Source organism: Arachis stenosperma, chromosome 1 (assembly GCF_014773155.1).
Source record: "Arachis stenosperma cultivar V10309 chromosome 1, arast.V10309.gnm1.PFL2, whole genome shotgun sequence".
Taxonomy (NCBI): domain Eukaryota; kingdom Viridiplantae; phylum Streptophyta; class Magnoliopsida; order Fabales; family Fabaceae; genus Arachis; species Arachis stenosperma.
The window spans coordinates 121,724,611-121,748,736 of NC_080377.1; the positions used below are offsets into that span (position 1 = coordinate 121,724,611).

A 24,126-nucleotide genomic window follows, 5' to 3' on the forward strand; every position below is an offset into this window, starting at 1 on the left:
TTTATTATAATTTTATATATTTAATTTATTATTATTATTAAGTCAAATGGTTCAACTAGTAATTTAGTATTTTGACCAGGTTAATTTAGAATTCAATTTTAATAACTATCAACATAATAAATGAAAAACGTACAATCAATTCAACACGAGTATGTGTGAGGTGGAGAAATTTGACTATGTTGTTCCTGTGGGTGCCCTGGTGTGTGAGGAGCTTCTATGAAAAAGTTAAAGATATCTACAAAGTCATTCTCACGCTTGATATAGTGTGTTGGGAAGCAAATTTTGGGAGTAATTTATCAGGTTATTAAAATATGGTGGTCACATTAGTATTATGTTTGTCGAAAATTTGTTTCGGTAAGTTTGGAGACACATTTGTTAAAAATTATTTTATCAATAATAAAAATTAGGTACTATTTTATTAGCATTAGAATCTTTAAAATGCTAATTTGGTATTGAATAGATCCTCTTTATTTTTTTAACAATTAAATGAATAAAGTGTAATCTTTTTATTTTCTCACTATTAATTTTATAAATAAGACAAAAAAATTATAAAAAAAATAATAAAAAATTAAAAATCACGTTTTACTCTCTCAATTTTTTTTAACAATTAAGACTTGAGAAAATTCATTCTTCCTACTTAAATTTTACTAATAGAATTTAAACATAAAAAAATAGATCTCACTTTATTGTATTTTTATTTTTAGACAAATTAAGCCCAACTTCTATAGACACAAGAATTCGTCGTAAATCTAAAGTAGTCAACAGAGGATAAAAAGAAAAGGAATTCTCATGTGTTATACATTTAGGAGAGAGGGGGGGGGGGGGGGGGGGATTCCTCAGAACAGTTGTAGAGGATTTCTTTTTACTAAATTTAACATAAGAATTATAAAGTGATAAAATATTAAATTAGACAAAAAAATAATTATTATTAAATTTATAATTTTTATTATGTGAAACTTATATGATCTTTATTTAAGAGTAATTCAATTATTTTTTTATTTTATTAATTTTTTTATTGAGTAAACTACTAAAATAGTACCTAAAAATTTATATCATTAACAAACGAATTCCAAAAAATACTAACGACAAATAAGTTATCGAAAGATTTAAAAATACGACAAAAAATTACATTTTAAATATATATTCTAAAAAAAACTTTAAATATTATATTTTGATGAAATTTCTATAATTATAATTATTTTTTATTTTTAAAATTTTATAATTTTATGTCAAGTGAATTTAAAAAAATATTGTATATGACCACATTTTTTTTAAAAAAATCCAGAGATTAATTTTGTTCTGATTTTTTTTACATCTTTTAAATATTTAATTCAAATGTTTTCATAAAAGTTTAAATTAAATAAATAAGTCGTTTGTTAAATACAAAAATTTTTTGTCACTTACAAAAAAATATATAATTTATTTATTATTTTTTATGCATTTTTCAAATCTTTTAGAGGTCATTTTGTTGATAATACATTTTAAAAATTTTTTTGTTAGTGATTAATTCTTTTAGATATCAAATGGATAGTTAACCCTTTTCTTAGTTTAGAAGACCTTGGAGCATCACCAATACTAGTTCTAATTTTATTTCATGTTGGATCCTACAAAAATATTTGTAAGACCATATATCATAAATAATAATTTAAAATTAAAAATGAAATTTGTTCCTGTAGCGCTTAATTTTCATTCAATTAGAATTTTATATTATTTTAAATTATTTCATCATCATAATTATACAAATGACAAAATTTTATTGGTTCTTCATCAAAATCTCTAAAGTAATATCAATTTCATTTCATAAATTAATTCCAATATAAATTTAATTCTACATCAATTCAATTATTAAAAATATCAAAAGTGATATTAAAAAAAAACAAAAACTTATTTTATTTAATATTTTTTTAATTATTATCACGAATTTTAACTAATTTCTTTTAATTACTAAACATTTTGGACTCGAAAAATACTCCATTTAAAATGCTCTTGAAATTAAATTTAGAACACAATTCACGAAGCATGTAATATTTTGCTAGATTCATCATTGACCTAAATTATTAGCCAAAGAATCCACCCACCTCTTCCTAAAGGAAAGGGTTGTCTCACCCTCTCACTTATAAAATACTCATACAATCTTGAAGACTTATAATATAAACATGAAGAAGCAGTACTACTTATCATCTCTTAGTATATTCTTGTGCACTATTATTGTTGTTGTAGCTTCAATGTCTCATAGTGATGATGACAAACACAAAGTTATAGTGCAAGCATGTAGCAACACACCAAACCCTGACCAATGCTTTCACTACATCAAAGCTGATCCTAGGAGCAACACTGTTAAGGATGTTCAAGATGTTGGAATACTCATGGCAAGAATTTTACAACTCAAAGCAAAACTCGCCAGGGACAAAATCTACCGAATATAATGATTTCGGCCGCAGAAAGACCGGATTTGAAGGTTCATCAGTTGAAAGCATGTCTTGGAAGTTACAATAATATTTTGTATGTTGATGTTAAAGTAGCCATTGATGCTTTCAAGGATGGGAATCCACGGATGGCTGAAGTTGGTGCTGATGATACTGCTTCCCATGGAGTCAGTGATTGTGAGGAAAGCTTCAATGGGGAATCTCCAATTACCAATTTCAATACTCTTATTCATGATATGGCTCTCTTGCTAGCGGCTATTGCTAGAGAATTAGTAAGAGTAATTAAACTTAATTAAGTATGAATGTATGTTTATGTAAATAAAATAATTAAAATATTAATATATATATATATATATATATATATATATATATTATGTTAAGTAATTTAATTATTTTATGTTTTTTATTAGAGTAAATTAATAAAATGACAAATAAAATTTTGAAGATTTATATTTTAAAGAGATTAGTTCATAAAAAATATTAATAAAGTATTCTATAGACAAGTTAACTCAAATTAATTAAGACCTTTTATTAATTAGGACCTAATTTAAAAGTAATGTATCAACATCTACTATTTTAAAAATTTATTGATATTTTTTAAAAATTAATTTATTCAAAATATTAATTTTTAAAATTATTGATATTTTTAAATTAATTTATTCAAAATATTAATTTTCAGTGCTTATTTGTCACTCAACTCTTTTTATTATCATCTTTTACATGAAAACATTTATTCACACGAGGAATCACTTCAAAATAAACCACGCAAGGGGTTTATTTTATTTGGTACTTTTCTTTCCACTTCTTTTGCTCCATTTTTTAAGGGGTTTATTTTATTTTTTAAAATCTTGACAAAACTAGTGACATATCTGAGTTTTAATTTATTCTTTCAAAATCATCTATAATTATATTGTTACACTATAATATATCTAGCAAGAAAATGTAAAATAAAATATAACATCAAGTAAAATATAAAATAAAATAATTTAAATTATTTTAAATTAATTTTTAATTATCTTTCAAACAGTATTATTCAAAATATAAATAATCGCATTAAAAAAAAGTAGAGGTTTCAATTTAATAAAATAAAATAAGGATTTAGCTGTCACCAAAAAAAATTTAGCTAATGTGTATCTTAACTCTTAAAGACACAAGATAAATTTATCATTAATAAAAAATTTTAAATTTTTTATTTAAGAGATATAAAATAAATACATTAAAAATTTAAATTTTTTATATTTTTAATAAACAATTTTAATTTGTAATCTTACCATATATATTTAGGACATATAATAGATAAATTCATAAAATAATTGCATTGAAGATATAATCATGGTGGCAGACAAAGATGATATATGTTGAGTCTTAATTGTAAATCTAAATAAAAATTGAACCACGGTATTGTTAACGAGTCACATTTAATTTTAATTGAAAACTAGATTATTATGGTAAAGAATTAATGCTTGGTAACTTAAATTCTAGTAAAAAATTGAACCACCACCATCACCATTTGGATAAACTATTAAAATGGTTTCAAAAATTTATGTCATTTGACAAAAACCATTTTTAAAAATATAAATCATAAATAAGTTCTTGAATGATTTAAAAACGTAACAAAAATAATCATCACTATAAAAAATTCATTAAATATCGTTGGATTTATCAACGAATTTACTAAAAAAATTTGCTAGTAATATGATTACCGTCAGAATCAATCCGATGATATAAACCTCATTAGTAATTATTTATTGGTAGATTTTTTCGTCTACCGCTAATTACTGTCAAATAATTTTTGCCGATAATTTTTACTGTCAGATTTTTCTCTGATAAATCTGACGATAATATATTATTAATTAATAATTAAATTAATAACTATCGGCAAATTTTACCAACGATAAATCTAATGGTAAACTTAAATTTTAATTTTTTAAAAAAATTTGTTTAAAAATTAATATATAATTTTAAATATTTAAATTCAATAATTTCTAAACTGATATATCAAAAAATACAACACTAATTAACTCAGAAAATAATTAATTCAAATAATAATAAACTTAAAAACAATAAGTCAATAATGAATTCAGACAATAAATAAGTTAAGATTAATTCAAACAATTAACAATAATCAACTAATTAACTCAAAATTAATTAACTCAGATAATAATAAACTTAGAAAATTAACAACAATAAATAATAAGTCAATAATGAATTCAGAAAATAAACAAGTTAAGATTAACTCAAACAATTAACAATAATCAAATAATTAACTCAGAAAATAATAAATTTAAAAAAGTAACAACAATAAATAATAAAACCAATAATTAATTCAGATAATTAACAACAACTAACTAAGTATCTCAAAAAATAATTAACTCAAACAACATTAGAATAGAAATCAAAACAATACAATTGAGGATCTTACACTTGCAGATTCAAACAATAATTAACTAATCAGAACAGTGTAAATTTCAAACATAGAATTATCAAAATAGAATAAAAAAAATCCAAAATCAAAACAAAATTAAAAAATTCTAAATCTAAATTAATACATTATGAACTAAATCTGAAAACTATTAAATTTCTAATACAAATATCTTAATTACAAATTTTTTAATACATAATAAATTAAAATCAAATAAAAAATAACTATTGAGTTACCTAGAGACAATGGCGATGCAAAGGACTTTATTGATGTGGTGGCAATACAGACGGCAAAATGGCGGCAGCGGTGACCAATCGGCAAGGCTGCATTAGGTTTTTTTAAATAAATTGAAAAAAATAATAGGAAGAAGGAGAAGGACAACATACTTGGAGGGAGGAATGAGGCAGCTTCAGCGATACAGGGAGCAGTGGTGACAGTGGTGGTAGCCATAGCGGCGGCAATAGTGGCGGAAGCAACGAAAACGGCGACGATAGAGCGACCAACGCAACGTAAGGAGTCCACGTAGTCTTTGAACGCTGTTGGTAGTAGTCGACGCTAGTGGAGGGGATGTCGGAGGTAGTTTGGAGGGGAGAGAAGGTTAGAGAGAGAGATTGGTTCAAAAATGGGGGGGAGAGAGTTCGCGATTCGAATTTAGGGCAATATTACCGTCGGATTTACTGACAGATAAATCCGACAGTAATACTTTGCGAATGATCAAAACGCAGCGTTGCACTAATTTAGATTATCGGCGGATTTATCCGCCAAATCTGCTGGTAAATCCCACATAATGATCGCACGAATTTTTCTTTTTTTTCCTCTAATTATTGCTAGCGAATTTATCATCGAAAATCAAATTCAGCAGTAACTTTTTTACCCAACGAATTTATTGCCAAATTCAGCGATAAATCCACCACTAATATCTGATACTACATCTGATGGTATTTAGCGTTGTTTTTTTTGTAATACAATAAATATATCTTTTAAGTGGCAAAATAATGTTTTAGTTTAGCAGACAACTTATCTATTGGGACTAATTATTTTCAGTAACATTTATAAAACTATTTAGAAGGTACAAATAAAAAATTGGAGCAAAATTTGATGTCTAAAATTTTTTATTCTTCAAAAAAACTTAATCATTCACAATAATTTTTTTAAAAAATTTACTTGACATAAAATTATCAATTTTATAGATAAAAAGATATTTTTTTTAATAATTCTTGAAAAAAAATTATCAAAATCCGAATTCTAAAGTTTTTTACAAATATATATTTAATATTTAGTTCTTTTTTATAGCGTTTTTAAATTTTTTAAAAATTTATTTATCATTTGAATCTTGTAAAGTTATTTTTGACAACAATGTAAATTTTTTAAGTACGACTTAGTTTATCCTTGCCTTTTACTTTTTCTAATGGAATTCTCCTATGTAATAGATTAGTCTTATGAATTAGAATATGTTGATGGAGGTAACTCATAACAACCATGTATGTGCACTCTTGTGAAAGATACAATCTTCATAGTCAATACTACCAATGATGACCAAACTAATATGTCACTACAAAACATTGCTCCCAATAAACCAATTCTGGAAGAGGAAACATGCATATCAGACAAACCAATCATGGCCTTTGGACTTTATGTTAGAGAAGAAGCGCTGTGCACATGTCCATGGGCATGGAGTAATCATGGCTGAAATGATGACAAGCAAACCAAACATTGCCTTATATAGGAACTCTGAATCCATCTCTTAATTTCTTTATACTAAGCAACATTCTTGAATGGTAATGTTGTAGTCTTGTGGAACCTAAAGCTGGCTAGCTATTGATTCTTTTAAATTTATGGTGGGAGAGTGGGGACACTACTTTTGAAGAACATGCTCTGCATATATGATTGATTAAAAGTAATTACTCATATAAAGATGTATTTAGGTGAAGATAACAGTTAAAATATAAAAACATGTACGTTAAGTAGTTTAATCAAACATATTAAATAATTTAACGATTCTCAGTCATACCTTACCTTGATTGAAGTCCTTTGAGACCAGCTTCCATCAAGTGTAAATCAGCAATATAGTCACCAATAACATGAAACATGACTAAGATTATGATGCAATTAACCAACTTGAATTAGTTGGGTAGTTAATTCACTCGTCCACTTAAATAAATGTTGAGAGTTCGAATCCCGCTTTGTATATACAGCAATTCATTAGCCAGTAACAGACCTTTAAATGAAGCTCATATTCGCGACAGATTATTTCTTAACCTGCCGAGTCTAGAAATACTGTAGACAACCAAAGAATAGATTATGATGCAATTTAATCATTTGTTTTATAGTATATGATTGATTGCATGCGTGTGTTTGTCCAATATGAAAGTGCTATTAGCTTAGCTCTTAGTCCTGCATTATCATATCATATTTACAATAATAACACACTAGCCTCAAATAATGTATATATAGTTCTGTATGTATGGACTCTCGTGATTCTCGTTTGATTTGTTTCTGGAATAAAACATTCGAATAATTTGCCAGCTTTTTACTTTTTTACTTTTCACCCCCTTAACTTTCTGTTTTGTTTCTTATTTTATTCTTGTTTATTATTCAATTATTGGAACGTTGTTGGAACCAGGTAGGTCATACTCATAGGTATAATTTGATGCATCTGTCTTTTTCTCTCCTTTCACACGGATTCCTCTCAATCTTATTTATTAAATATAAATTTGTGGAGAAGAAAATTAAAACAAATAATATTGATGATGGAGTTGGGCGAACCAAAATAATTTATAGTTTTATACATATAATCTTATTTAACAAGTAGAACAAAATTATGCATATAGGCTCGTCCTTTTCTAATGTTAAGAACTAGTTTAGGTTGGTATCCCCTGAATTAACAAAATAATTAGTTCAATTTCAAAGTATAAGAAACTCTTGCTGGTATTTACTGTCAAAAGAAAATATTTGGTAACTAAAAAAAATTAATTAAAAAAACTAAAATTTATTTTGTTTAATATTAATTAATTATTACAATAACTAATGAAAATTAAATAAATCAAGTTTTAATTATTTTTTTATTTCTCTAATATTACTGTGAGAATAATGATTATTTTCTTTGTTGTAGATCAACTATGTCAAAAATAAGATTCGATTTGAATTCTTGACCTTTTATTCATTAAAATATTCCCTTACTTAGTTACTTTAAGACATTAGGTGATATGTCATTAAGCGACACACACGTATTTACCTTTATTATTAATTTATTATTATTATTATTATTATTATTGGTCCAACCACAAGAAGTGAGCACCAAACACACATGACAAAATTGGTGGCTCTAAAGAGAGGAGTGAAATTTTGGAGGTAAAAAATGTGTGATATATATTTGATTTGATCAACTAAAATATGAGGCTACAAATAATTGTAGAATAACTTTAATATGTTAAAAGATTCTTGAATGTCAATGGAGGAGAGCATCAAAATATTTGTTAATAAGAAGACAAAAAAGGTGATGATTATGTTTGAGTCTTGAAATATAAGAAAATGCAAATTATTATAGTTGTTAGTTAGTATGTCATATGGTGCAAGGGAATGCCTTGATTGATGAGGAAAACAAGATTGCTCTAACACAATGAAATCATGGGAGTATTTGTCCTCTAATGTATACTAAAATCTTAGTTAAAAAACAATGAACAAGTATGTGTCAGTCTCTTGGGGTCAATAATAATAATAATGTTTCTTAAATTCCCAGAGAAAAAGAATTTGGTTTAATGAGCAAACATCATATCGAAAGATCTTTGATTTGGCATCTTACAAGTAAAGTAGGAAGAGAACAAGAAACAAAAGAGAACAGAACAGAAGAAGGTTTGGCTGGGATTGGTTTCAATTATAAATAGAATTTAATTTTAATGAACCGTTAGTATTAAAGTAATTATATACATGTATTTAATTATACAACGCTCAGTAAAAATAATTATTTTTTATATTAACGACACAAAATTTATGTGAGTACGGGTCAGTTTGGTTCGAATTCAAGATAAAAGTAGAATTGAACTGATCAAAATGTAATTAGTTTGGTTTGGTTCGGATTTGTATTTTTTTTGTGCATGTATTCGAACCAAACCAAACCGATTAACAACGGATTAGTTTGATTCAGGTAATAGGGTACCCGATGACTTTGAAATTTATAAAAAAACTAATTTTTTATCTTCGAAATTCAACAAGTACAACAAACAAGTAACATCAATAAAAATAATCTAAAGATGTTAAATACCAAATACATTAAAACCTAAACTCTTTAAAATCCAAAAGTATTAATAGCGAATAATCTCATTAAAAGCCACTAAAAGCTATATATATATATTTTTATTTAATTAATATATAATTGGGTTCACGGGTTGGTTCGGGTTCCATATCTCCAGAACCGATATCCGAACCAATCACTAACAAAGGTCATTGGTTTGGTTCGGGTTGGACTCGATTATCTGTTGGTTTCAGAACTAATTTAATTAGTTCGATTCGTGTTCAGACAGGTAATCGAATACCCGTTATCCGTGCTCACCTCTAACATAAATGATCATTCAAAAAAATAGATATAATTACACGATTGTGTAAAACGTTTTATACTGTTAATACATCAAAATTAAATTATTATAAATAAAAAGGGGAAGATGAAAACAAGGTATCCGTGATATCCAAGCAGGATTGACCTTTCTAAAAACAAAGGATTCATCCAATAATTACATTGGTAGCCCATAGTTACAAAGATAAAACAACATACTTGTGACCATTCTTCTATTGAAAAGACTACAAAATCTACATTAAAAAAATGGTATACACCGACATAAAGTGGTGCTCCTTAATGTGGAATTGAATCCTCCTATCATTTTAAGAGAAATGTTGTTTATATAATTAGAACAACTAATAATTATTGTGAAAAAAGTTTACAATGTTCATTTACACTACTAAAATTTATTATTAGTTGATTATGTTTTCGAATTTTCTATAGAAATTAATAGTTGTTTGATGGATCCTAGTTATATACATAATTATTTTCATTATTTAAATCAAATTTTGATTAATTAAATTTGACTTTTTACTTTTGGAATGTAAGAGACCTTAATAATAAGATTAGCTATCATTAGAATAGTTTACCGATAGAAAAAAATTAATTCACTCAAAAAATTATACATAATTTTTTTTATAGATTGATTTGTTGGTTAATTTTTTGTATGCACTTATTATGGTTAATTATTTTGTAATAAAAAAGGGTGAAAATTTAGTTAATTTCATGTAAAATTGATAGTTGAAATGATAATTTGGATTTAGTTTGGATAAACAGCTTAATTAAACTCTTTTTAAAAAAATAGTTTAAATAATAAATGTTTATATTAAAAATAACTTATAAATAAGTTATTTTATATTTGATTTTTTTTAGTTATAAAAGTGTTTATTTTAAGAGAAGAGTGATACAAATTTTTTTCTCATGAGAAAAATTATTTTTTTTAACTTCTCTATAAGCACTAAACTAACTTTTTAAAAAGTTATAATTTGGTTTTAATAATTGTATCAGACATTAAAAGTAACTTATGAATCTATCCAAACGGACCCTTAGTCAAACTTGTCAAATTATTTAACGATTCTCAACTATCAACTTCACATAACATTAACTGCATATGAATTTTCACCATAAAAATACTATGTACATACTAAAAATATATTTTATATAAATCACTGATGTAATAATTAATTTTTAATAGACAACGATGATCATTACATAATAGAAATTAATTTCTATTTCTTTAACCATTTAGCTTATATATTTTTTTAAAAAAAATATAAATTACCAAATTGAACTCAAACAACGGCCAAACTAACCATAAATACCTGCCAAGAAAGAAGGTTAGAGAGATCAGAACTCATAACACAAAATTCCTCTCAAAAATCCCAACCCATCATTTGAAGAAGAAAAGAAAATGAAGAATAAGGCCTCAACATCTTTAACACTTGTTCTTCTCTGCTTGACTCTTGTATCCACAAGACTAGTGAGTAGCCAATCATCTTCAGATGATGGTGGTGATGATTTGATAGACCAAATATGCAAGAAGACACCATTCTATGAACTCTGCAGCAGCATCCTCCATTCAAATCCTCTCACCCCAAAGAGTGATCCAAAGGGTATGGCTGTGATAATGGTGAACAACATTGAAGAAAATGCCACTGACACTCTCAACTACATTCAAGACCTCATTAAGAAAACATCTGATCAACAATTGGAGCAACAATTGGCCTTTTGTGCTGAGTCTTATATCCCTGTTGTTAAGTATATTCTTCCTCAAGCTGTTGATGCTTTGAAACAAGGCAAATTTGGCTTTGCAAGTTACTGTATTTCTGATGCTGAGAAAGAACTTGATGCTTGCAACAAGAAATTCTCTGGGAATCAGTCTCCTTTGGGTGATAGGAATGGGATTATGCAGAAGCTTGTTGATGTTGCTGCTGCAATTGTTAAGCTTTTGTTAAATGGCTGATTCTTCTTTTTCCTTTTTTAATTTCTTACACATTATTCTTGGTTGTAGCAGGTTGCGTCTAGAATCTAGATACTGTTTCTGAGACAATATATATATAGAAACTCGTTTGGCACTTGTATTTAGCATTGCTGTTGTTCTTGTTTCATAATAGTAAATGCTTTAATATATGCTTTGGTTTTGGTTTTGTATATATTTCCATAGACTAATATGATATGATTCTATTCCTATCTATTTTTGTTTGAAGTTTTTCACGATATCTCTTAGTCCGATAGATCAAAGAATAATCCGTGAATTTAATTTTCATTTAAAGGTCTGTTGTATGTACAAAGCAGGATTTGAACTCCTAATACTTATTTAAGTGAACGAGTGAACTGATCACTCGACCAAACCGGTTATATTTCTATGTACTTTGAAGCAGATGTTTATAATAACCTTGAGCCTTTTCTGACAACCTGTCAAACTTACCGTTACTTCAGTTTCATTCAACTTTAAAATCATGTAATTAATTGTAGATTCCAGGTATTATCTGTTTTGTTCTTTTGGTTATGTTCTAAATTATATAATTTGTAAAAAAAATTATAGTTGTTGGTTTTGTTAGCATTTCTCTAAACCATGATTTTTCAACTTTTTAATATTAAGTAGGTTTTAAATAAATAGAAGGTCATTTGTAACAATTATTATTACTATTACTACTAGTGTAGTAATAAATACTAATTTATTTATTAATTAAACTTTTTATTTATCAAATATGTGAAATAATAAACTTTTTAAAAAGTGAAAAATTAGGTTGAGGAGTTGCCAATGTGAAATGGGTTTGAGTAATCGAGAACTTTCGATTGATACAGATTGGAAACTGTTATAGGTGTCGATTTCCCACAAGACGAAGGTTGCTTTGTCAACTTTTTTCTTAAATATGTTTGTCGGATCACAGATAGAGAGAGGCATTGTCACATGCACCATCACATGTCTATCTATTCAGTTCTCAACATTGCAACATGCACATTAAAATTTACAATTAACAATTAACATTGCATTATGGTCCAAGCTTGGCATCACATAATTGATTCATAATATGGTTTCATAGCCACATCCATCTTCCTTGTCTCAATGTTTAAATTCTCTATTAAACCAATCAGCCGTCCCTTTCTTGACATTGTATTCCAATATTTCATTACATACATACATAATTTGTTGCTGTCAAATTTTAGTCTCTGATCTTTTCCTCTTGTTAGATGGATTTCTACTCAAGTCAAATGTAGCTCAAAGCACTCTTGACAATTGTTCCTCTTTTCAGATGATAAATATTTCTGAGAACATGGTGTAAATCAAACTCACGTTTAAATTCAAATTGAGATACTGATGCAAGTTCTTTCCTTCTAAATCAGGTAGAATCATATCTGAAAGAAGTTTACAATAAACTCTTTTAAAATTGACTATTTATCTCTCGAAATGTCTACGAAATACCTACGATCGAGTAAATAGCTCTGCGAACAGAGTGTTCTTATTCTATTCGAGTCAAATGTTAGCCCAAAACACTCTTGCCAATTGTAAAACTCATCAATTTTAATCCATGTCTCCTAGGGTCTAAGAAGATGGAATATAATCTTATCAAGGGAAGTTGACTAGTTAGAAAGATGGTACCAAGAAAGATTTAAAAGGCCTTCTCTTATTGATTCACAAGAGGGAAATGATACAAATACATCAATACAACATAAATTAGGTGATCATATTCATACATAATTATCAAACTTGGAAAGCAAAATCTCCTCCAACTCTTAACTTTAGAGAGTATGAAAAAGCAACATGTAGTTGCCAAGGAGGTAAGTAACTACACCTATAACACTATTATGGTAATTTAACTCACCCCCATCATTGATTAATATACACACTGGGGATAAACTACCCAACATATTGAGTCTCATAATGAAGAAAATGCTTTGAAAGGCAAGAAGAGAAGCAGCACAAGAGCACTAAACCCTCTTTTCTTGGTCAAGAACAAATGCTTAATGTGCATCTCTGCTCAGTTTTACAGGCAAATCCGAACCGGTAATCCGCTGAACAAAGCTGCAAGGTACCATCAAGGAACAAAGATGATGTTACAAGGCTGCTAACTCCTATATTAATGACAAAAACAATAGGAAGAAAGAGGTTCCACCAAAGGCAGTTCAACGAACAACATGCATTGCATTTCAACTTACTTGTGAGAGTAAGACTCAAAACTGGGGGCAGTTACATCACTTGAAGATGGATTGAGGTGGTGTTGAAGTTGAACTTCAATCAGAGCAGCTTCTGCTTCTCCTGCAGGTTCAGGAGATCCCTGGAAACTCGCCACCGAAGTTTTTCCAGGCGACATGCCTGCAAAGGGAACATGTTAAAAAACTGGGTTAAAAAAGGAAGTTACAGCATTCACAAATGGAGATGAAATACATAATTTGTTAAAAAAGCTCCATGTGATGATTGTTCATACATAACAACTATTGAATCAAGCTAAATTCTAAACCTAATCATAGAACTTTTGATTCTTTAATTATTCCTTGTTAGAGAAAACAGTAACTATCATTAGATATGTGAGTAGAAATTCAACATGGTGATATTTCATAGAAGAGTACTCAACAAATATTAACATTAGTTATCATCGGTCTATAATTGTGGACAAGGGAATTCTATCCAACATGCAAGTTTGACCAAAACAATGACTTTTCATGGAGTCATTAAACATAGTACTGAAGTAATAAGCATGAAATTCGAATCGACCAACATGCAGACGTGATAATGAAAGCAAAATACAAACAAACCAAAACAAAGTAAAGCAAAATTCCAACTCAATGATTCCAAATAATGTTATCAACATAGCATCTATCGATTCTAACTTAAACCCACCATCTTGTTATAGTGCACAAGGTTAGAAACAAAAGGTCACATGCATAATATAAATTACTTTTGTTATAATATAGTAATTACCTTGGAGTACTATCACAATGCAGAAGATAACAGTAAAAATCATGGCAAACATGCTGCTTCCGGAAGCCGAAGATGTCTTTGCAGCTTTCATCTTCTTCAAGGCTTTCATGCGTTCTATCCTCGCACGCTTCAACATGGCGAGTTCAGATATCTCCCTGATTAGCTTTTGGTCGGCCGCATCCAATGATGGAGCTCGCGGAGGCCTTGGAGGTTTCGGAGACTTTTTGTTACAGGACTTCTTATGCTTCTCCTTTGAGGTAGGAGTTTTGGCTGCACAATGTACTGAAGACTTGTTTGTAACTTCCAAAAAATCCATGGAAGCTCCACTTAAATTCGAGTCATTGCAGGATACCCTATGCTTATTATCATCACTTTTCTGAAAATCATCACTTATTGCCACCCCACATTCAAGATCAATTTCAGCATCCTCATCTTTTGCACTTCTATGATCCATCCCAAAACTAATCCAAATTTTCCTCCAAACTGTCCCAATTAAGAAAAGACAAGTTCCTTGAACTCAATTTATAACAGAAAATCACCTTGTCAATGTATAATACAGGGTGATTTTCTGTTCTTTTTTATGTAAAACAAAAATGTAACCCTAGAACTGAATTGACTGACCCTGCATCATAACAAGAGACAGAATTCAATCAATTGAACCAAACTAAAATCTTACAATAGCTAAAAACACCAATCCAAACTTACACAAACAACATTCAAAGGAAGAAAAAAAAAAAGAAAGTAGCACTAGGAAACACTCCACATCATAAAATGAAAGCTAAATTGCAGCCACATCATTGAAATGCATATATACAACTGGAAACAGATGAAAAGGAGCCAAAGGTAGCAGCTTTAATTTAAAGGTAGCTTCAACCATGAATAATAATAATAAATTAATAATAATAATAAAAAAAAAGAGCATTGAAGAAGATGAAGAAAAGAGGAATACCCTTTGAGGGAAAGAGAAGTAACCCAAGATCCGATGAGGGACAAAAGAGCTTGAAGCACGGACACGAATGGAGTTTACAGATTTCAGAACATGGCTACTAGGAAACTACCTTAACCTAAGTTGGAAACTGGAAACTGGAATTATTAACTGCAATTATGTTAAAAATTAAAATTAAAATTAAAATGTGTATATTTTATTTGAAATTTTAGTGTGTTCCGGAAAAAAAAAAGGGCATATTTATACAGCCAAAATATAACCAAAGGAAGCTTCAAAGGAGAGAACCTGCCGACAGTTGGCAACTCCACATTTTACTATCAGCTTCCTCAGTTTCAAATTAATTTAAATTAGTGCAGTGATCAATTTATTTGTCTACTTAGATAAATATAAAAAATTTAAATTTTATTTTAAACATATAATAATCTATTTATTAATAATATATTTTTAAATAAAATTTAAATTTACGATGAATTAATCTTTAAATTATCAGGAGATAATTTAAAAAAAAAAGCTTCCTCATGTTTCTTTCATTTCTTTTGTTTCTTTTCTTCTTCTTTTCTTTTTGAATGAATTTTGTCATGTGTGCTTGTTTGGGACCATTAATTATACATCAATATCACTATTAATTAACGTTGTTTTCATATTTGAATTACTATTAGTAAAATAGATATTTTTGTTATAATGTTGTCATCTCTGGGAATATATTCAAAATAATTTCTTCAATACGTGTATTATAAAGTTATTACCAATTTTAGTTTTTTGATACGTATCTTTTTAAATTAGTAAATGAATATTTTTACTTTGGTTTGGATAATGTTGTTCATTTTTCCTTAAATTTATATTAATTTTAGTTTTTTGATACGTATCTTTTTAAATTAGTAAATGAATATTTTTACTTTGGTTTGGATAATGTTGTTCATTTTTCCTTAAATTTATATTATACAATAAAAAAATCATAGGAAACGTAATGTTATACAAAATTTTGAGTGTATTATTATTTTCTTTTAAATTATTACCATACTAAATACATTGTAAATTCTTACACAATTATAACAATGACAAAATCTTATTCTATTAAATAAAATTAGCTACGAGTCAAATTATTTATATTTATGATTTTATTTTATTTAAAAATTACAAAATTATTAAAAATATGATTAAAAAAATTTAGTTAATATATTTTTTTAGAGCACATAATAAAATTATTAATTAAACAGTTATAAAAAATATTTTAAAGTTCAAATTGCATTTGTTAATATAAATTATTTAAAACTTTTTATTATTAATAATTTTAATTTGTATTTTCCAAATATTTATGTTAGCTAAATATTTAAAAAAATTATTTCTTTCTTCTTATTGTTTGATTTTATTTTAAACAATTTATCATGTGTATGTGTATCCACTATCGGTGGAGTAATTCACATAAAACCTTAAATAGCGTCATTAATTCATTATTGATCGTTGATGCTACACCGACAATTTTTTTGGGTTAATGATATGCAGAGTTGTATCTATCTATTATCTATTATTATTTATAACAAAAGAAATATCGGCAATGATTATCATCAAAAAAGAAGTCTCTGCATTGGACTCCACAACCTCAGGATATCACTCATATCAGATTATCTGGTAGTGATATATAAGAAATAAAAATTTTAGGACAAAAACAGAAAAGGTAAAGGTTTACCTTTTCTTTTTTATAAAAACTCTTTCTTTTTCTTTTTTTATTTTTTAATTTCCCCCCGGTCGTAAAGGATTCGGATTTGAAACACGTTTATCACTCTACGCATCTTCGGTGCTATTTCGTTAAGCATGTGCAATACTGCAAATTTCGTTCATTATAGAATCTAATATATACTTCTATAACTAGTGAAACTTACATTACATGCTTATATGGAAAATAACTTGTTTTCAATAACCAGATTTCATTACCATCATAGGTCATCTTTATTATTTAGCTAGTATGATTTTATTTATTTTTTTTTTGTTGGTATTATTTCCTTGTAAGTATCACTTTTTGGCTTCAAGGTTCATGAACTGAGTCCGCAGAGTAATGGGACGTGACAGTAGGACCAGTCTACCAAACTTAGTGAGAGATATGCTGAGCATCTACAAAAGATTATTCCTCGCGAAAATATTTATTGCATTCCATTTAATATAACTTATTATGCTCAATGATAAATGAATCAGAACTGTATTCTCATAGAACGAATACATCTAATTCTTCCCCTAAATAAAGCTGCTTTAATCACCAGGACGTTGGGATTCAAAGTGAGACCTTGAATTTCTTGAGAGGATGGACTCTTTTCCTTGATCAATCAAAATTTAACGTTTTTTTTTTCGTCATGAATCAAAATTAAACGTTAATTCATCGTAACCTATAGAATATTGTTAGTTTATTGTTAATAGTTCTTTGGATACGTCGTATAGACGTAGCTGTCGTGTGGGGTTCCTTGTATTTCATTTAGATTCAAGGGTTGCATCCTTGGGGGCAGAACAAACCAATGAAAAGAACCTTTAGCATAACACGTGCAGCTTATTTCTACATGTTCAATGACAAAGGTACAAATGCATGTGGGTTTCGATATTACAAGATTTGAAGGCCCCAGCATTGAAATTGAAACATAAACATAAGTCTGTCTGATCAGCAGAGCTAATAGAACCACGTTAATCATGTTTCTATAATTGACTGCACTAAAAGGAAAATATTCTAGATGGATTTAAGAATTATCAACAAAATTAATCGTTTTGGCTATACTAGCTAGTATATCAAAAGCAACTATGAAGCAAATCAAGGAGCCTCTAACCTTATTACTCCATATAGACCATAAGCAATTGCATTAAGCAATTTATTAAGATCTAAAAAATACCATATATGTTTCACAACTTTCAATCATAAAAGGAAATAAATTAGAACTTGAAGATGGCAGCACCACTTGATGGCTTCGAAGCAAAAAGATAAAGACCAAGGTCGTCCTTCTTGATAACACCCTTGTCAATCCTTTTTTGGAAATAATGTTCCTGCAACGTATAAAGAATCCATTGTTAAAGACATGTTAATTAATAATTACAAATTCTCAATGATTTAGGCGGCCTAGTATTGTAGGGATGCAAACCTTCAAATTAAGGATATACTGTGGGACTATGCTCTCTTTCACCAAAGCAACAGCACAGCCACCCCATCCAGCTCCAGTAAGCCTTGCCCCAAGAGCACCATTCTCACGAGAAACTTTTACGAGTTCTTCCAACTCAGGACAGCTGATTCAATCAACAAAAAATATATTAAAACAAAAAGAAGAAAAATATCAACTTTCATGCCAAGAAGGGAAAGTACAGTTTCCAAGAACTATTCCTCATTCTGCCAAAATTTTGAAAGCAAGTATAAGTATGCTGCCAATACCTGCATTCATATAAAACGCTGCAGCTATAATGACTCTCGTTCATTAGGTCACCAAGCTTCTTTAGCATCTCCTCATCACTGAAAAGAATTGAGAAGTTAACTTCCACAAAATTTATGCACACACACAAAAGAATTACAAAATAGACAAACAGGTAAGTCCTTGCCATCATGTTGATGAAAACAGAAAGACAAATAACTTTAACTCCTATCATGTACTATTCATACAGTAAAATAAAAATGTTCACTCAAACAGAATTCAGATTTAACTGTAACTTAAATTTTCCAGGGTTAAAATGATCTGTAAATCAGTGTTTTTTTATCCCTATGCTAATGAACTACCAAATACCTGGACAATTCTTCTAGAAGCTTTAAGCAATCAAGAAATATGTGATGCGAATAATAATAATAATAATAATAATAATAATAATCAAGAGCACAGAAAATGAAACACTAATAAAAGAACAAGGGTTCAATCTCACCTTAGATTTGATGATACAACGTCCTTGAAAGCGTGCACCCTCTTGGCTTCCGAATAAACATGAGCAGCTCTCTGAGAATAAATGCATCAATGCAAAGGCACAGGAAATATTTAGATATCATATAATTGGAGAAAATCATACATGAACTCTAAATAATCAAGAAAATAATCAAAAGGTGCAAAAACTATCTGATCAGCAGTTTTCAATTATTAAAGAAATCCTGAACCAAAAAGCATGACTAATTCCGTACAAAACTATAGGTTTTAAACCAAATAATTAACAAGAAAAGTTATGCTCAGAATTGCAACATGGTAATACAAATGCAATCTAGATAATCAGAAATTACCCTACAGTATTACAGTAGTCACTAATCAAGAGAGAGCAGAACTAGATGAACAGTTGATACCATATTAAAAGTTATCAACCAAGTGATAACATAAGAATCAGATCTCAATAACTCTGCTAATGAGGATTAGAAAAGAACCTGATGTAATTTGTAGTGCTTTGCAACTTTTAAAACTTCCAAATAAGCAGCATTGCCGCCCAAAAATGACGTCAACTTTTCACCCGTAATTGCCTCAATTTCTTTAGCTGTATATGGTTCTTCCTTCAAATATTCCTGTACCCAGAACATAGTTAAGATTTTAAACAGGAAAATGCTAACAATTTCTATGAACTTAAGAAAAAAGGTAAATTTTATATCAATTGAAACAAAATGTTCATAATATGAAGTTTAGAAAGAAGAAAGAAACTTGTCTTGCTTGTCCAATTTTATAGATGGCATAATACCAGGTAAAATTACCTTGACAGCAAGTACTGGATCAGAGGAATTACGTTTACCAGCAAATTGTACACATAATCCTTCAACGTCAGACAATGTGCTCACTTTTGACATTGCCTCTTTGGGATTCAGCCCCAACTTTATACCAAGCACAATCTGGAAAATTTAAAAGAAGCACTCTATTAATATAGTTAACAACACAATAGGATTAGCTAGTTAGCCTAAGCAATAAGCATTTGACTGACACCAAATTAGCAGTTCTAGGAAAAAGGGCCAGAAATAGCAGAAATGAAGAGATAGTGTTATTATCTTGTTCAATAAATAGATATAAACATTTAGATGCTAGGATATTCAAGAACTTACAAGTTAAATCTTATTGAGAGATAAAAATGCTAGTGGTGGATATAAGATATAGGTCGACATTGGAAGGTTGTTACAGAAATAATACAAGAGGATACAACAAATAACATCGATTAGTCCGAAATGTACTTACAGAAGCCAAACGGCATTCAACAACCCTATTATTATAATTTGTAGCAGCAGTAACAGCCTTCTGAGACTCTGCCAAAGAATGGGCTATCACAAAAGTCCCGCCAGCAGGAAGTTGCACATCAGTTGCACGAATTGGGTTGAAATCAATCAGCTCTGCAAAGCCGGTTTTGGCCATGACAGAGATTGCCTGTCAAGTAAAACAAAGGGGAAAAGTCAAGTCTAGGTTACATGTCAGAATGTCCAGGAAAGAGCAACAAATGTAGGAATTCATATGCTGGATAAAAATGCTGTGAATCACGTAACAATTAAAATTTATTCACAAACAAAAGGGCTGACTGGATACAGAATAATGCACTAATGACTTGATGCAAATGACTTCTACAAAAAATTTAGGTCTCAACTAGCATTTTCAAATTGAGATATCTATCATAGTGGCTAATAAGTAAAAAGAGAAAGAAGCTACAATGCAATATTTATTAAGGCCACTCCACTGGGAGGAGATATGGAATAAAAGACCAAACCTGCATTAGTGATAAGTAATTGGCATACATTTGCAGAATTTAATTTTGATGCGTGTAAAGTAGTTTTACACGTGTATCCAATTATGTAACGTCATATCAGTAAAAATAACTACTTTTTACACTAACCGCATGAATGGTCATCAAAAAGAACGGATGTGATTGCACAACTGTATAAAACGTTTTATACTATCAATGCATCAAAATTAAACTCTACATCTGCATTAAAATTGGTAAAAAACATCCGTATGAGAAAAGATGTACCCAACCTGATCCATCCCACCAGATTGGGTCCCGACATATCGTTCACAGTCACATGTAACTTGTGCAATTTCTTTCTGTCAACAATATAGGATAATGTATGTTAGGTACAAAACCAGGGAAAAAATATTAAATACACAAATTACATAATTAATTATAAAAAATACATGAACTCAACAAGGTGGTAATTGTCCATTTATCCTAGCATATCTTCATTGTGACCGATAGCTAAATAAGTTAATTCATTTAGTTGGCACAACCTGACACTAAGAAGGTCTATTCGAAATGTATCTCAGATAATAGTCATACTAAAAAAAACTAAAACAGATCATGAAAATCAACAAAGCATGGAGGATAAAGATTTCTGAAACAACAACTTCCGATAGCCTCAGTTTGATATTTGAATTGATGACTAGATCTGATTTTTTCTAAGAGTGTAAGAATTGGAATTCCAGCAACACTATCATGTCAGTGGGGGCACTGTATCAAATAGATTTTTTTTTCATAAAGTTGATTTGGCATAAAGTTAATCCGGATGGGCACATCTAAAAGGTTTAACAAGCTCTTTCTCTTTTGTTACCTGAATGATACAAACAGTTTCACTTCTATTTTCTTAAAAAAATCATTATTATTACAGTTAAAAGATAAAAAGTACAACAAGATGTTACAAATAATTTATCCATGCAAATTTTAACCGGAGGAATTTGCAAGCTCCCCCTGAAGGGAAAAATAGTATTTACAATCAAGTAGAAAATGCAGACCTTTGGGAAGTTAGCATCAAAAGCAGCCATAATAGCAATTGTGGAAGAACAAACAAATGCTGCAGAACTTGATAGTCCAGAACCTGTAAAAATAAATAGTGAATAGATTAATAAATTATGTTTCTCTCATCATCTCCAATAGAGCAAGAAAGATAATGATGGTGATCACTTGAGCTAAACTTTGATATCATTGGTGACATTCTAATTTGGATCAATGAGCACACCTGTTGGCACAATTCCATCAATAACAACATCAAGTCCAACTGGTGGACCAACATTCACCCCTTTTGCTTTTGCATAGTCGTGGAAACCTTTGTACCTACAGAAACCATATAGACAGATAATATTAAGAATTCATTTTAAAAAAATGCTACTAATTATTTCTTGTTTAGCAAATAGAGAATATCATTGACATCTATTTTAATGATTTATCCTCCTAATGCATTCAATACTTTTTTGTTTTGTTTAAGAATTAGGAAGATATATCATTAAAAAGAAACATAAACCAAAATAAACTCACCCACAAATAAAATAGTGGCCCCATTTGTGATTCTTCAAATCGAGTTGCTGTTCGAAATTGAAAGCCAGAGTATATTAACAAAACAGAACTATCTTATTGGTAAACTGAATCTTCAAATAAACAGTAAACATCCACTCTTAGAAGTTAGAACTGTAATAATAATAATAATAATTAAAAAAACGCAAAAACAAAGAGGAATTGAAGAATTGAATTGAGGATGGACCTGGTTGGGGTCAGCAGGGTAAGTGCACATGGAATACTTTTTATCATTAACATTAGCGATCCTAAGCTCCTTGCTGCTTTCATTCTTCCGAATCGCCACGATCGTATCTTGCCGAATTGCCATAGGCAACACCGAATATCCCTCATAGTCAATGTGCTCCCCAATCAAGTTCACTCTCCCTGCACCACCGCAAATAATAACAATAAACATATTCATAATTAATCTAATTAATTAATTAATTAAAACACACAGAAAATGAATCAATCTCGCGATTCACGAAGATCCGTAACCAATGCATAACCATGCAAACACACATGCTGACATGAAAATGTTCAATAGAGAGAGAAAGAATGAACGAACCAGGTGAGCGAGCGAAGAGTTGAGGCGCGTGACCGAAGAATTCTTGAAACTTGGACTTGGCCGTGTCAAAGCGGAGCTTAGCTTCTTCGAGCTGAGAGCCTTCGCCATAGACATCGTTCAAGCTTTGGAAAATCGGGATCGGAAGCTCCTCGTGTTTCGCCATTCTTCTCTTCTCTTTGTTTCCTGATTCAAAATGCAGAATCTCTCTTCAGCTTTCGCTTTCTGTTTATGTTTCTCTCACTTTAGAAGCGAGTTTTCAGATTTCAGTGTTTTTATTTATTTATCTGTTAAACGACTTTGAAAATTGAAGCGTTTTGTTTTATTTGTAGTGGCGAGTGATGATTACCACTGAAAACACGTAGGGTTGTTTACACGTAGCACCTTAGACAAAGAATTATTCCCCTTATCATTTGAGAAAAATATCAATAACAATTATTATTAAGAATTTAAGATTTTAAACTTTTTTGTAAATTGAACAATTAATTAATCACGAATTGCAACTAATGATGGTAAGTGAGTGGATGAACAACTAAGTAGGAACTGTTAATCCCGATTGTTGTTGTCAGATCCACTTAATTCTCGTGTATGTTTCCAAGCAGAAATAACCCGACTCAATCAATTTGAATTATGAATCTTTTCAGGATTTTGAAATTGAATTCAATTATACATTCCCAAAATTTTAGACAACTGAGCATATAAATTCTAGAGTAAACTATCAAATAGTAGCCAAAGCTCACATTACTTACAAAAAGAATTTTAAAAAATAATAACAACAAATAAATTTTTGAAAAATTTATAAATGAGATAAAAAAATTTAAATATTAAATTTATATTCCAAAAATAAATTTTAAAAATTAAATTTTAATATAAATTTTGTAATTATTATTAAAAAAATAATATTTTTTATCTTTAAAAATTAATAATTTTATTCAAATAAATTTTAAAAAAATATAGATATTAAATTTTATTTCAAATTTTTATACATCTTTTAAATATTTATTCAAATATTATTAAAAAATTTATATCAAATAAATAAGTCATTTGTTAAATACAAAATTTTT

General features: G+C 29.0%; 3 protein-coding genes across 3 annotated transcripts; 1 reads left to right on the forward strand and 2 right to left on the reverse strand.

Moving 5' to 3' along the window:
• Positions 1–10,718: 10,718 nt before the first annotated feature.
• On the forward strand, positions 10,719–11,475 carry LOC130940946 (cell wall / vacuolar inhibitor of fructosidase 1-like). Its single transcript, XM_057869246.1, has one exon. It carries the CDS (start codon positions 10,812–10,814, stop codon positions 11,361–11,363), a length of 552 nt encoding a protein of 183 aa, XP_057725229.1. The 5' UTR covers positions 10,719–10,811; the 3' UTR covers positions 11,364–11,475.
• Positions 11,476–13,011: 1,536 nt separating this feature from the next.
• On the reverse strand, positions 13,012–15,551 carry LOC130969472 (uncharacterized). Its single transcript, XM_057895212.1, has 4 exons — positions 15,274–15,551; positions 14,325–14,946; positions 13,562–13,718; positions 13,012–13,427 (listed from the first exon to the last, which is right to left on the reverse strand). Exons 2-4 carry the CDS (start codon positions 14,776–14,778, stop codon positions 13,367–13,369), a joined length of 672 nt encoding a protein of 223 aa, XP_057751195.1. The 5' UTR covers positions 14,779–14,946; positions 15,274–15,551; the 3' UTR covers positions 13,012–13,366.
• A 2,235-nt stretch (positions 15,552–17,786) lies between these two features.
• LOC130969464 (galactokinase) lies at positions 17,787–23,366 on the reverse strand. Its single transcript, XM_057895201.1, has 13 exons — positions 23,066–23,366; positions 22,706–22,884; positions 22,483–22,529; positions 22,187–22,281; positions 21,963–22,045; positions 21,210–21,278; positions 20,424–20,609; positions 19,952–20,086; positions 19,634–19,768; positions 19,150–19,220; positions 18,671–18,748; positions 18,387–18,528; positions 17,787–18,291 (listed from the first exon to the last, which is right to left on the reverse strand). Exons 1-13 carry the CDS (start codon positions 23,226–23,228, stop codon positions 18,181–18,183), a joined length of 1,494 nt encoding a protein of 497 aa, XP_057751184.1. The 5' UTR covers positions 23,229–23,366; the 3' UTR covers positions 17,787–18,180.
• Between the last annotated feature and the right edge of the window lie 760 nt (positions 23,367–24,126).

Bases quoted from the DNA above. Each gene is read 5' to 3' on its own strand.
- LOC130969472 (XM_057895212.1), bottom strand. From the start codon at position 14,778: ATGGATCATAGAAGTGCAAAAGATGAGGATGCTGAAATTGATCTTGAA. The intron at 13,719-14,324 runs GTAATTACTATA...TTCCCTTTGCAG, and splicing joins CATTGTGATAGTACTCCAAG to GCATGTCGCCTGGAAAAACT. The intron at 13,428-13,561 runs GTAAGTTGAAAT...GGTACCTTGCAG, and splicing joins TTTGAGTCTTACTCTCACAA to CTTTGTTCAGCGGATTACCG.
- LOC130969464 (XM_057895201.1), bottom strand. From the start codon at position 23,228: ATGGCGAAACACGAGGAGCTTCCGATCCCGATTTTCCAAAGCTTGAAC. The intron at 22,885-23,065 runs GTTCGTTCATTC...GCGGTGGTGCAG, and splicing joins ACTCTTCGCTCGCTCACCTG to GGAGAGTGAACTTGATTGGG. The intron at 22,046-22,186 runs GTGTGCTCATTG...TTATTTTTACAG, and splicing joins TGATGGAATTGTGCCAACAG to GTTCTGGACTATCAAGTTCT.
- LOC130940946 (XM_057869246.1), top strand. From the start codon at position 10,812: ATGAAGAATAAGGCCTCAACATCTTTAACACTTGTTCTTCTCTGCTTG.